This window comes from Ictidomys tridecemlineatus, chromosome 7 (assembly GCF_052094955.1).
Source record: "Ictidomys tridecemlineatus isolate mIctTri1 chromosome 7, mIctTri1.hap1, whole genome shotgun sequence".
NCBI classification, from domain to species: domain Eukaryota; kingdom Metazoa; phylum Chordata; class Mammalia; order Rodentia; family Sciuridae; genus Ictidomys; species Ictidomys tridecemlineatus.
Genome location: NC_135483.1, coordinates 68,830,184 through 68,843,179, shown reverse-complemented (window position 1 = coordinate 68,843,179; position 12,996 = coordinate 68,830,184). Strand labels below are relative to the sequence as shown.

The 12,996-nt window shown below is 32.1% G+C and overlaps 1 protein-coding gene across 3 annotated transcripts in view; it reads right to left on the bottom strand.

Annotated features, from left to right (window-relative positions):
* The window catches only part of Prex2 (phosphatidylinositol-3,4,5-trisphosphate dependent Rac exchange factor 2), a 294,983-nt gene that overhangs the window by 162,624 nt on the left and 119,363 nt on the right, over positions 1–12,996 (bottom strand). For all 3 annotated transcript variants that reach the window (XM_040294020.2, XM_005322936.5, XM_078017136.1), the window contains 4 exons: positions 12,047–12,147; positions 6,206–6,309; positions 5,442–5,491; positions 2,751–2,826 (listed from right to left, as the gene is read on the bottom strand). In XM_040294020.2, coding sequence (XP_040149954.2) covers positions 2,751–2,826; positions 5,442–5,491; positions 6,206–6,309; positions 12,047–12,147 — 331 coding nt within the window. The remainder of the gene's footprint in view (positions 1–2,750; positions 2,827–5,441; positions 5,492–6,205; positions 6,310–12,046; positions 12,148–12,996) is intronic.

Below are 12,996 nucleotides of genomic sequence, written 5' to 3'. Positions count from 1 at the left end.
GAAAGCACTTGTTTAAATGTTAAGTTTATAGTAAGAGCTTGTTTAATACTCACTGACATTTGATTGTTTTATTTGATAAATTATTCAAATGTTACACAGGCCAGACAAATATTATATGGAACAGTGTAAAAAATATGATCTGAAATGTCTTGGCTTCCCTATGCCTTTTAAAAATCCTACTGGTGTCACATAGATGTATGAGCATTAAAGAAAGGCATAACAAAAATCTGCCTGAGTTTGATGAAACAAGGCATTATTTAATCATAAAATAGGAGTGATGCATAGAGACAACACAACTTGCCCCAAATGAAATAATGTGTTATAAGTACACCAATGCCTTTGTCCAGTAAGGTGTTGACGTCATGAAATAAGATGCTTTATTATATACTATTATACTAGAAGCAGCATAGCAGCAAGCAAGAAGAGTATTAGACAAAAACAATAGTCAGTCATCCAAAATGATATCACCCAGGATATTGAAGAAAATTACAAGATCTAGACTACATTCCATACAACACATATACAACCTTATTGAAATCAGCTGTTCATTCTGTTCTGCAGAGCTGTCCAAATCAATCCAGTCAATACCGGTCAATACTGGAAATGAAGTCTTACCATTTGAGAATCTTGGTAGAAAGAGCCCTTTATTTTATTAAAATCTCTTCTTCATATAAGTTTTAAAAGTTTAACTTGTTCTCTTTTCATTCCATTAGTGTGCATTTCTCTTCCAAGATAGCCCATAGTATTTTAGTTGGAAGTTAATCAGTGAGTTAAGTATGTCTTATCCTTAAACTTGGATAAGTTTTACAATATCAGAATCATAAAGCTTCAATGATATACAGCTATCCCAGTATATAGTAATCAGTTATAAAAACTACAATCCAAAGCTCTTGACATATCATACTTCGAACAATAGTTTCAAGTGAGTTATGAACTCCCATTTTTACCCCAAATACAGATTGCAGAATCACATAGGTTACACATTCACATTTTTACATAATGCCATACTAGTGACTGATGTATTCTGCTACCTTTCCTATCCTCTACTATCCCCCTCCCCCCCATCTTCTCTTTCTATCCCATCTACTGTAATTCATTTCTCTCCTTAGAGCTTTGTAATGTTGTGAACAACCAATAAAAAAAAAAAAAAACTATAATCCAGAGATCTGGAATGACTTGCTCAAATTTGTACTAGTTATTAGCAGAGCATGCATCAATGAACAGGTTTTCTTAAGAGCTAAGTACAGTGCAATTTCTACAATTTCTAATATACACCACTACAGGCATTGTCAAAACAGACCACTATGAAAAACTGAAGGAAAAATGTAAGTTTGACTTGGTCCAGTTTTCAAGTAATTTACTGTATTATTCTAATGCGTACCACTGGAAAGTAAAAGAGAAAAAAAAAGTTGATAGATGACTTCCTAAGTTAGAACTTTAAATATTTAATCAGTACCAGTTTTTGCTTCAAATGAATTTCCTTCAATTTTCTCATTTAAGCAACATATTCTACGCATTCACATGAATTTTATAGTAGCATAATCTATGTAAAATTCTAACTCTATATACTGAATAAAGAATTGATTCTAGTGATGTGCGATGATCACAATGTTATAAGAGGCAAAACCACTGGATACACAAATTAGGGTTTTATTTAAAATATTAACATTTAAATGTAAAAATTTGGGTGTCATTAAAAAAATAAGTGGTCTTAAAAAGTCTAAAAATAATATTAAACAGCTGGGGATATAGCTCAGCTAGTAGAGTGCTTGCTTTGCATGCTCAAAGCCCTAGGTCCAATCCCCAACACAGAAAAAAATAAAAATAAAAATATTAAACAATAAAAATCTCAAATTACATGTGTAGAGATGAAACGAATAGGGTTTAAATATTAATAATGAAACAAAAATAAAGACTTTACGATGAAATACCAAATGTTATCATCTACTTGTAACAAAGACAGAGACTTTCTTTAAAAACAAGAGTAAATTTGCTCATAAAATTGACTCAAATATTCAAGTGTAATAACAACATTTCAGATAAGCACTATCTTCCCTCCTAGATTAGAAGTTCAGTTAAAAGGGTATCAGTTCTTTAATCAGTGGAATATTTTCATTCACTTATTAATTGACCTAGTATGAGAAAATATCTAAATAAGTATTATATTTGAATATCTTTTATGATGTGCTAGATGCCTTAATTTGTTCTACACTTAGAAGCAAGTCATTTTCTCAACACAAGCTGTCAGCATCCAATCCCTGAGAAGCAGAGAAACAATAACAATAATAAAATCTGTACTTTGCTATTTAAAATGTACACAGACATATTAAACTCATATTACCAAAGCACAATTGTTATCTAATAGAGAAAAAGGCATTGGGAAACTAGAATAGTTTGCAAGGACTAATAAAAAGATACTTTAAAACAAACTAGTACAAAAAATTGTAGCAAGTATTTGATGATGCTCAAATTATGCTTAGTGTTTTTTGATCGATCTTAGCTGATACTTTTAAGATACAGACATCATACTTTTAAAAGACAAGACAACATAAAAGTTAAGTTTAAGGATTCTGAATTCAGAATATCTATGTTCAAATTCTAATTTTGCTTCCTATTAGTGATATGACCATGGAAAAGATACTTCACTGTACCTCATCTGTAGGTATACATTAATTTTTTAACAAGTACCTAAGTCACATGCTCAAAGTATAGAGCAATAGTAAATGAAACTCAGCAACTTGTGTATTTACCTGTGCAATTAACCAGTCTATCAATTTGTTGGCCATGACAACAGATTTGTAAGTCCTTAAATGGTAATCTTTATCTCTACAAAGGAAACAGAAACCAAATACATTGAGTAAATAGTGAGTACAAGGAAATATTTTTCATTTGGTGTCTGTACAACACAAAAGTTTACCAATGTAATGAGAATCAATTGCCCATATTATGCACAAATGTACATGTTTGCAAAGCATGTTCAATGCCTGAAAAAAATCCTTCATCATCTCATACAAGGGGAAGAGAGACCGATGATGACACTGAAGCAGAACATCTTCTTATATACACATAGGCTACTAATGTTATAATATCTAGTAATAATTTAGCTGGAAGTATAACACCTCATAAATAAAGAAAAAATAAAACAGAACTTCTTCCTTTAAGTCACAGTAGGTTCTACTAAAATTTTCCTTAAAATGTGGGGAAGAAACAATACCCATTATTCCCACTTCTGTATTCTCCAAGAAGGAAGGGTTTGTATTACAAGACTGTCCACAGGGCGCTGTTGTCCTGAAAACCCTGCAGGCCTGCCCTGAAGTAGACACCCTGAGAACTTGTCACCTCTTCTGCCTGATCAGAGCACAGACACAGTGACACCAAAATTCCAGGGAAAAAGCAGCCCAATGGGTTCTCCACATCAGTTCAGTAGATTTCCCAGAACTGAGAGGAAAAAAATCACTCAAAGTTCAGTTAGATGCTAACAAAGTCTCATGATCAGGCCCAAGGGCAGAAATCTATAATTCATTCATTTTGCAGGCCTGAATCAAAAGGGAATGAGGAAATCATGGTCCTTTCAAAATGTCAAAAAGAAAAAAATGCAAACTGCAAAAGCTTAAAGTGTCTACTAATTACTAGCTCTATTCACTGTTTAGCCTCTGTCAGTAATTTACAATTAATATTTCCATCTTTTTACCCACTTGCATTAAAAAGCTCCCAGATACAGCTGAATTTATGAGATTTCAATATAAGTAAACTAAGTCAGCCAGTAATCAACGGCAGCTTTTTCTTTTTTAATCTTTTAAATCCACTTCCAAGTTTCTGATACCTCACCACACATTTCATCTGGGTTTCCATAAGCATCAATAAGAAATAAAAGAGACAGTCTCTGTTATACAACATATGTAGACTTATGGTTAATATGCCCATTTTTTCTCTGTGTAAGTTGAAGTCATACATATTAAAAGCATGAAGAACATACATTCCCTCTGTATTATGGGTTTTGGTCCATTCAATTTTCCTTTGACAACTCATAAACAATTACCATTTCTAGCCAGAGAACAATTCTTCCTTATCAAGTCTTAGAGAATGTAGTCTTTTGGATAAGAAATCCCATATGGCTAAAATATATTTTCAGAATGTATTTTCACACATATAAGATCAACATGCACACAGGTGACATGGTGAATTAAACCATTCCTATTTTCTACTTACTGAGCAGAAAAAAAATTAATTACCCAATTGCTATTAAGTACTTAGTATTAAGTTATTCAAAATATTTGAAGGGTACCCATAATAGGATCATGGAATAAAGTCAATAAATATTCATTCTTTTCATTTCTTTCTACTTTGTGAAGCCTATTTGTAAAAGTGCACCTAACACTTTCCGGAATAATGGATAAGATCCTGAGTTCTCCTGCAGGACCTGCATGCAGTGTGATTATGCAGCGTGAAAGGACACTCCACACACTTAAGACACAGCCTTCTGCAATCTCTCTTTTCTTCTCTCTCTTTTAGTCTCGCATTTCTTGGAATTGAAAATCAGAATGAAAAATAGAAACTCTGCACTCATAAAACATTTGGATCCTGCAGCCAAGAATGAAAAGCATCTTTTATTCATTTCAGAAATGGAGCACGCATTTCTGTTCTGAAGATATGATTTAGCTATTAAACTCCAAATAACATCTAGCCACCCAAAATAAATTTAACGTTCTATCAGTTAATGTATATTACCAAGCTTCAACAATATTCCTCACTATCTAATCTATTAGTAATCTTAATATAAAACTAGATCTTTGGCGAAGGCAAAAACAAAACTAATCCTAATTCCTCCTAAAAAAGAAGTCATATCTCTTCAGTAACAAAAACATAAGAGAATAAAATTGAAAAGTCGTATTTGGTAACTTCAAAGAAATTTTAAATTTTCAAATATAAAACTTATTATTAAGACTATTAGAAGGAACTACCATAAGATAAACTATATATCTATAGCCTATATATATATATAGATATATAGATATATAGATATATAGATATATAGATATATATATATCATTACTTATATATATCATAATGATAAATTATACAATGTAATTAAAAGAGTTCAAAGTAACCACAATGGTAAATATTCAGAGTTTATGGTATTTCCAAATTCTCCCCAGTTAACTATTATTTATTAATATTAACTGAGTGTGGATTATTCCATTTTCAAGTCTATAATTTACCATGTAATAAAAGCAAAATAACTTTGGAAGTCACAATTAAAAAAGTGAAAGACATGGTATAGAGTCGCAGAAAAATTGAGGGATACTTTAAGATAAATAATTACTTAAAATACTAAATAAAGTAAAATTTCCACTTTCAGTAGAAGACAAAATAACCCAAGTTCTAACATGCAATATAAATATTTCTATTTAAGATTCCTAGAACATAGAAACCATACTCACCTTATCACTGGGGTAAACAGACTATGAAGACGACAATACAATCTTACGCCCTGTGAAAAATAAAGAAATGTTAAAAGCAAGTGAGATGCCTCAAGGGACATGTCAACTCTGTATTGAAAGAACAAGCAAATTCACTGTCAATATCCTGCAATTATTACACCAATTTCAATCAGTGTAAAACTCATCCCAATGTTATGATAAATCCAAAAATAATATTTTAAATCATTAATAATAGGATTCAATTGTGCTATGAATTTATCATATACATTATATGCTCTACAAAGGATTTTTGAAATTATTTTTCTTAAAGTATAAAATTTTTAAGACATAATTTAGATAGAAAGTAAATCTATATAGTAAATAAATCTGAAAGATGTGTTTACTATATGTCAATAAACATTGTGTCAAGTATAAAATTAAAACTGGTATTATATTTACTTTTATACCTATATTTCCTGAATTTATTCAAGTACAATTACTACATGTTGCTACATGTAAAACAGTTTACAAGAGTATGAAAACTATTCATGCTTCTGAATGAGGCAATAGCACTTTTTTTTGAACGAGGTAAGAGAACAAAGATATGATCTAACAACAGAATTTTTAAATTACAAAAAGAAATAAAGAGGCTTGTTTGTGTATGTAATTTTAAATTTTCTATGATAGTAGAAATTTTTAAGTCTCTCAATAGTTTTTTTGTTTTTCCCAAGCATGATAACATGAATTCTGCTACTGAAGGGGTTGTGGCAAAGAGCATTCATTACCTTTGAAATCACATCCTGCATCTCATTTCTTGGATAAAATGTACCATCGTCATACCGAAATCTATATAACATCTGCTCTGGCTTGAATTGATGTTTATCAGTAACTAAGAACATAAAGGAACAATACATTAAAATGGTGACAATCTAAAAGGTGGCAGAAAAAAAATACATTCTCCAAAGACCTATTCCCAAATAGAGAAATTTTGATAAAAGTTAATACATATGTATGTATAAATATATAGAGTATATTTATGTGAATATAAACAAACAAGCCTATGTTTTACATTTCTTCACAATAATACAAAACTGAACACAGAGTTACTTTCAAAGAGCAGATACTCATATTCAGAATTATGACTCAATTCTCAGTCTTGGACGTGAATTTTAGCATTTGTCTGTCTTATCACACTCTGATAAGGCCAAGACCACACATACACCAATCTTGATCATTTATCTTGTATTCAGACCTCCAAAGTAGATTAAATAATTTCAATATGTTGCTGATTCAAAAATTTTAAGTTTTTACACCGAGAAATGCTTTTCTCACCAGTCACTTAAAATATTTTGTCTCAGTAGAAAATGAGCATGATCTTCCTTCATTACCATCCTCAGGATAAGATCGCCATATTCCTAAAATCTCCTATTCCCAGGACTTGATGGTTTCACTGGCAAATTCTAACAAATATCTAAAGAATTAATGCAAATTATTCTCACACTCTTCCAAAACACTGACTAAAAGAGAATATTTCCAAACTCATTTTACAAGAACAAACAAGGACATTGTAAGCAAATCAAATTATAAGCCACCTTCTCAATGAACATAAACACAAAATTCCTCAAACTCTATCAAATCAAATTCAACAGGACATCAAGAATCATATGCTACCAATGAACCATCCAAAGAGAACTTAAGAAAACAATTATATTTATAACAGTATCCCAAAAAATCAAACACAATACTTGGGAAGATGAAGGAGATGAAAAGATCTGTATACTGAAAACTAGAAAACATGGATGAAAGAAATTGAAGACACCAATAAGTGCAAAGACACACTGTATTCATAAATAGAAAAAAAATTATTTTTAATTCCACATTACCCAAAGAAATCTATGGTTTAACTACAATTCCTATTTAAAACTCCAAGGGTATATTTCATGGACATTAAAAAAAAAAAAAAAAATTCTACAGAATCCAAAAGACCCTGAGCAGCAAAAAAGAACAAAGCTGGATGTATCACATTACCTGACCTCAAAACAAACTACAAAGCTACAGTAATCAAAAAATATCAAAGCACTGACATAAAAAGAGACAAAAAAAATCAATAGAATGAAATAAGATCTCAGAAAGAATCCTAAATATCTATAGTCAATTTATCTTCAAAAGAGTTACCAGGAACGCACAATAGGAAAAGACAGAGTAATGCTTTGAATTTGAGGTATCAGTCCACAGCTTCGGTGTTAATGCAGAAAATGTCTGGGGGTAAAATGACCTGACTATGAGAACTTAATCTGATCAGTTTGAATGGGCTGACTGGGAGTTAACGATAGGCAGGTAGGGCATGGCTGAAGGAGGTGGGTCACTGGGACCATGCCCTGGAGGAGTTCTTCTCCTGGTCCCTTCCCTCTTTCTCTGCTTTCTGACAGGAGGGAAGTAGTTTCCCTCCATTACACCCTTCTGCTGTGATGGGCTGTCTCACCTTGGGCCCAGAGCAACAGAGCTGGCCAACAGCGGACTAAGAACGCTGAACCATGAACCCCCCCAAAACTATTCCTCTCTAAGTTGTTCTGGTCAGGCAATTTTAGTCACAGCAGTGAAAAACTGATTGAAACAAAGTCTCTTTAAAAAGTGGTACTAGAAAAATTGTATATCTGCAAGCAGAAGAGTGAAAATGGACCCTTATTTCACACTATACACAAAACCAACTGAAAATGGATTTAAGATTTAAAGACCTGAAGCTGTAAAACTACTAGTAAAAAGATAAGTAATGAATTCGATACCAAAAGTGCATGCAATAAAAGCAAAAATCAATTAATGGGATTACATCAAACTAAAAAGCTTCTGCACAGCAAGTAAAATAATTAACAAAATGCAAAGGCAATATATGGAATGGGAAAAAAATATTTGCAAACTGCATATTCGATTAGTAGGCTAAATTCCAAGACATATTAAGGAACTCAACACCACACTACAAATACGCCACTGCAATATAGGAAAAGGATCTAAATAGGTACTTCCCAAAAGAAGAAATTCAGATAGCTAACAGATGCATGAAAAGGTGCTCAACATCTCCAGTCATCAGGGAGATGTACATCGAAGCCACAATGATATCACCTCACATCTCTTAGGATGGCAAATATCAAAAAGACAAAATAGCAGTGTAGAGGAGGACATGCAGAAAAGGGAACTATAGTACATTGTTAATAATGAGTGTAAGTTAGTACAGCCATGATGGAAAACAGTAGGGAGGATCCTTCAGGAATTAAAAATACAATCATGATGATCCTGCAATCTTACTTCTGGAAATATATCCAAAAGAACTGAAATCAGTATGCAAACAGATATCTGCATACCCATGTTCATTGAAGCATTACTCAGAACAGTCAAGATACAGAGAAAACGTGACATAATCTTTTTTCCTAGGATAAACTATAATACACTTGAAAATTGCTTAGGGAATAGATGGTAAATGCTACCATCACACAAAAAAATAATAATAACTATGTGAGGGAATGGATATGTTCATTAACTAGATTGGTGATCATTTCCTACTGTGTGTGTATATGTATAAAAAAATATCATGGGGGCTGGGGATGTGGCTCAAGTGGTAGCGCGCTCGCCTGGCATGCGTGCGGCCCGGGTTCGATCCTCAGCACCACATACCAACAAAGATGTTGTGTCCGCCAATAACTAAAAAATAAATATTAAAAAATTCTCTCTCTCTCTCTCTCTCTCTCTCTCTCTCTCTCTCTCTCTCTCTCTCTCTCTCCTCTCTCACTCTCTCTTAAAAAAAAATAAAATGTTTAAAAAAAAAAAAAATATCATGTTGTACACCATAATTACATATAACTTTTATTTGTCGATTACACCTCAGTAAAGAATCCCATTAAATATTCCCATTAAGTTTTCTCTTTTCCAGGCTGCTATTTTATAGACACCAAATTTTTAAAAATCACTGTTTTAGAAAGTAAAACCTTAAAATAAGTTCAAAGGTTTATATTTTAAAAGTTCAAAGGTTTATATTTAAATATTTACATTATGGGGAATACAACATTTGCAAAAGAAATAATTTGCTGCAATACTTTCAGGCTTAGATAGAAGACTCTGACTTTCTGCTAGAAACACTGGAAGAGGACAAAAACCTGTCAGAATTAATTCTCATTAATTACATTTGGTGAAACCAGTAGAATATTAAAACATTAGTTTGTAAACACACGCAGTGCACATGCATACGGGCATGCACACACACTTTTACCCAGCCCACCAAAGTTTGTGGCATGCAGCAATAAAATTGAACCAAGATTGTTGCCACCCCCCCAAACAGACAATACAGCCTTTGGAATCTTTTTTCCTAGGATAAACTATAAAGAAAAAGACACATAGAAAAAATTAAAAATTAAGGGAAATATTTTGAAATTTTATACTATATTTCAAGATGGATCATTTATTTCTCCTATGTCATCTAATGTCATTTTTACCCCTTAAAATTCATTGAAATCAATTATTCTCTTGATATTCCAAACTTCAAGGAAATATTGGGCCCAAATGTCGCTTGCCACAATAAAACAAGTGGTAGCTGAACTCATTGTTAAAGGGGGGTTCAGCTGTAATGCAAATGCTTGTGACCCTGATAGTTCCAACCCTGGGCCACTCTGCCAATCTTAGCCACTGCCTCGGAAAAACAGTAAAGACTTGGAAAAACACATTCAAATCCACTGCCCCAAATTATCTAGCATGAAAAATTCATTAAGTAAAAAAGAGTTTAGGCCATCTTGCTTAATGCAATCTTTACAACAATTTTCTGAGAGAATCAGAGAGATACAAGGAGGTAGAGGAAAGGAGGGGAGGAGGACCTATGATTTGTAGCATATGCTAATTTCTGTGATATAAACAGTCTCATTCTGGGCAATTTCAAGTTACCAACTTACAGCTATTAACACATAGTTAATTATGAGTGACACATGGTTACAGCACATTCCACCATAAAAAATAATAACTTCAATAATAAATACCCTCAAGAATATAGGTAACAATAAAATGAAGTGAAATAATTAGGAAGTGTTTAACTTTCAAGAATTCATCACCTTTGCTTATAATATAACTTGTGTAAATGTTTATATAATTTTGACATTAATAATAATTGTTCTTAACGACCAACCAGCTTGCAAAATATTTTTAATTTAATTATCAGCTCTCAGGAGCTTGTATAAGCCAACTTCAGCACACTAGAGGATTTAACAAATGGATCTCTAAATTCTCACATAAGAATTTTACTATAAATTCTAGAGTCAAATAAGATGAATATTAACAGCATACTATGGAAAAAGCATATGCTACCTGAAAACAAGAACTCCCATTCTAGCAAGGTATTGTTGCTGATGATATTCTCAACAATATTTGCAAAGGGAATAATAACAATAACAGTCAATTTTTTTTTAACTTGCTCTCTTATAACAGATGGTTCATTCAACTTTATTTTAGGGATTCTATTTTCACTAAAGTGCAGCTGGAACTACATACAAATGAATCTACCACATTTGCCTCATAACTTCCATCTAATAGAAGTACTCTATTAATGTGAAATTGCTTCATATGTTCTTTTACCCCCAGTTTGGGGTAATCAGAGACTTAAAAAAAAATTTTCTCATGACAAAAATTCAGAATACTAAATGTGACATTACAACTGGTAAAATCCTGATAATAGTAAAAGCCCTGGCCACTAAAATCAAATTTTAACAAATGTTGCCTATCATATATAAGGTCCTGGGTTCAATCTCTAGGATGGATGGATGGATAGATAGATAGATAGATAGATAGATAGATAGATAGATAGATAGATAGATATTCATTTATTTATTAATTTAGAAAACATAGTACTGGGCTGGGGGTGTGGCTCAGCAGTAGAGCACTCTCCTAGGACATTCGAGACCTTGGGTTCGATCCTCACTACCACATAAAAACTAACTAAAATAAAGGTATTATATCCAACTACAACTAAAAAATAAAAACAAAACAAAAACAAACAAAAAAAACATAGTACTATCTCTCTCCAAGAATTAATCACATTATAGATACCATTGTTTAAAAATAACTTTTCAGTTCTCATAATTTATATACTTGAAGAATTCTTGCATATAAAATTTCAAAATTAATTTTTATTCAAAATTACTTGATTTCAAATGTATTATTGGAGAAAGTGGTGCCTGAGGTTGGGGGGCTAATTTGATCAAGACTAAAGTTTGTTCTAACTGTATTTTGTATTAACTCGTAATTAATTTACAACCTAAATAAACTGTAACAAATGGAACACACTCCAGTTAGAACTTGCCATCTCTTACTCCATAATCCCACAGCACCTACCCATATCGTAACTCCTGCCTATGTGGTGGCTGTTCATTTTAAGGTTAACAGTGGTTTCACCATAAAACCAAACTTCATAAACCCACATCACCATCAACCCACACTCACTATTCTACACACATAAGGTATTGACAATGCTGAGGAAAATGGTTAGTTTCCTATATCATAGAAAATTATAAACTAAATTGATCAGTGAGATTAAGAGACAGGCAATTTGTAAATATATAAGTTAAATAAGTAATTAAATTAAAAAAAATAATCACCATGGTGGATGATTCCATTTTCTAATAATGCTTGTCCCAAGTGAACACCTTCTTCTGGTCTATGAATCTCTCCAATTTCCAACAACCACGACACAAATTCACTGCAACAGAAAGCCAATAATCAAAGTAGAACAGTTCATTTCCCTCCCCTGGAAATCTATCTGTACCATGCAGATAGAAACATGAAACAACTATGAAAAGAGTCTCAAAGTATAAAGGGACACTGGCAATGCCATTCAGCAGATAGTAAGACCCGCAAGTCATAGAAGGTGGACTTTATTCTAGAAAACCTATGTCCACACATTGAGACTCTCCTAAACTATATTTAATAAACTATTCAAATTCTTGAGGTTTCTCATAAACCCAAAGTGAAAATCTTAGTGTAGCTGTAATTACAAGACTATTGTCCACAAAAAGGCAAATGGTCATGTGCTATCCTTAAAAGAACATTAATTACACAGACATTTTACAAATAAAAATATTCTCATAGGCATTTTTTAAAAAACTAACATTTAAACTTTAACATACTAATGAATCTGTTTTAGATTTTTTAATTTTTTTTTTTTTGTTACACAGAGGCCAGAGATCAAGGAAGCATCAGGAAACTATTTTCCATTTATTACTAAACCAAAGGCAACACAAAATGCTTCAAATAATCTAGACATGAAATTCTAAAAATGAATGGTCTAATCTAAGAAATATACTTTAAGGCAGAAAAAGTTGTTAAAGTGCTTCTGATTCACTTATTAAATAAGAACCATCCAAAAGAAAGACCACAAATTTTTAAAAAAGGAAGGAATATAAGAAATAAAAGAAAAAATAAAGATATGAGAGGGTAAAATAAACTATAATGGTTGAGATCATGTACTTTGCAATAGGACAAGCTGAATTTAAATCCTGTTTCTTCTACCAGCTATGTGATCTTGGGTTAGTCAATTAGCTCTCAGCCT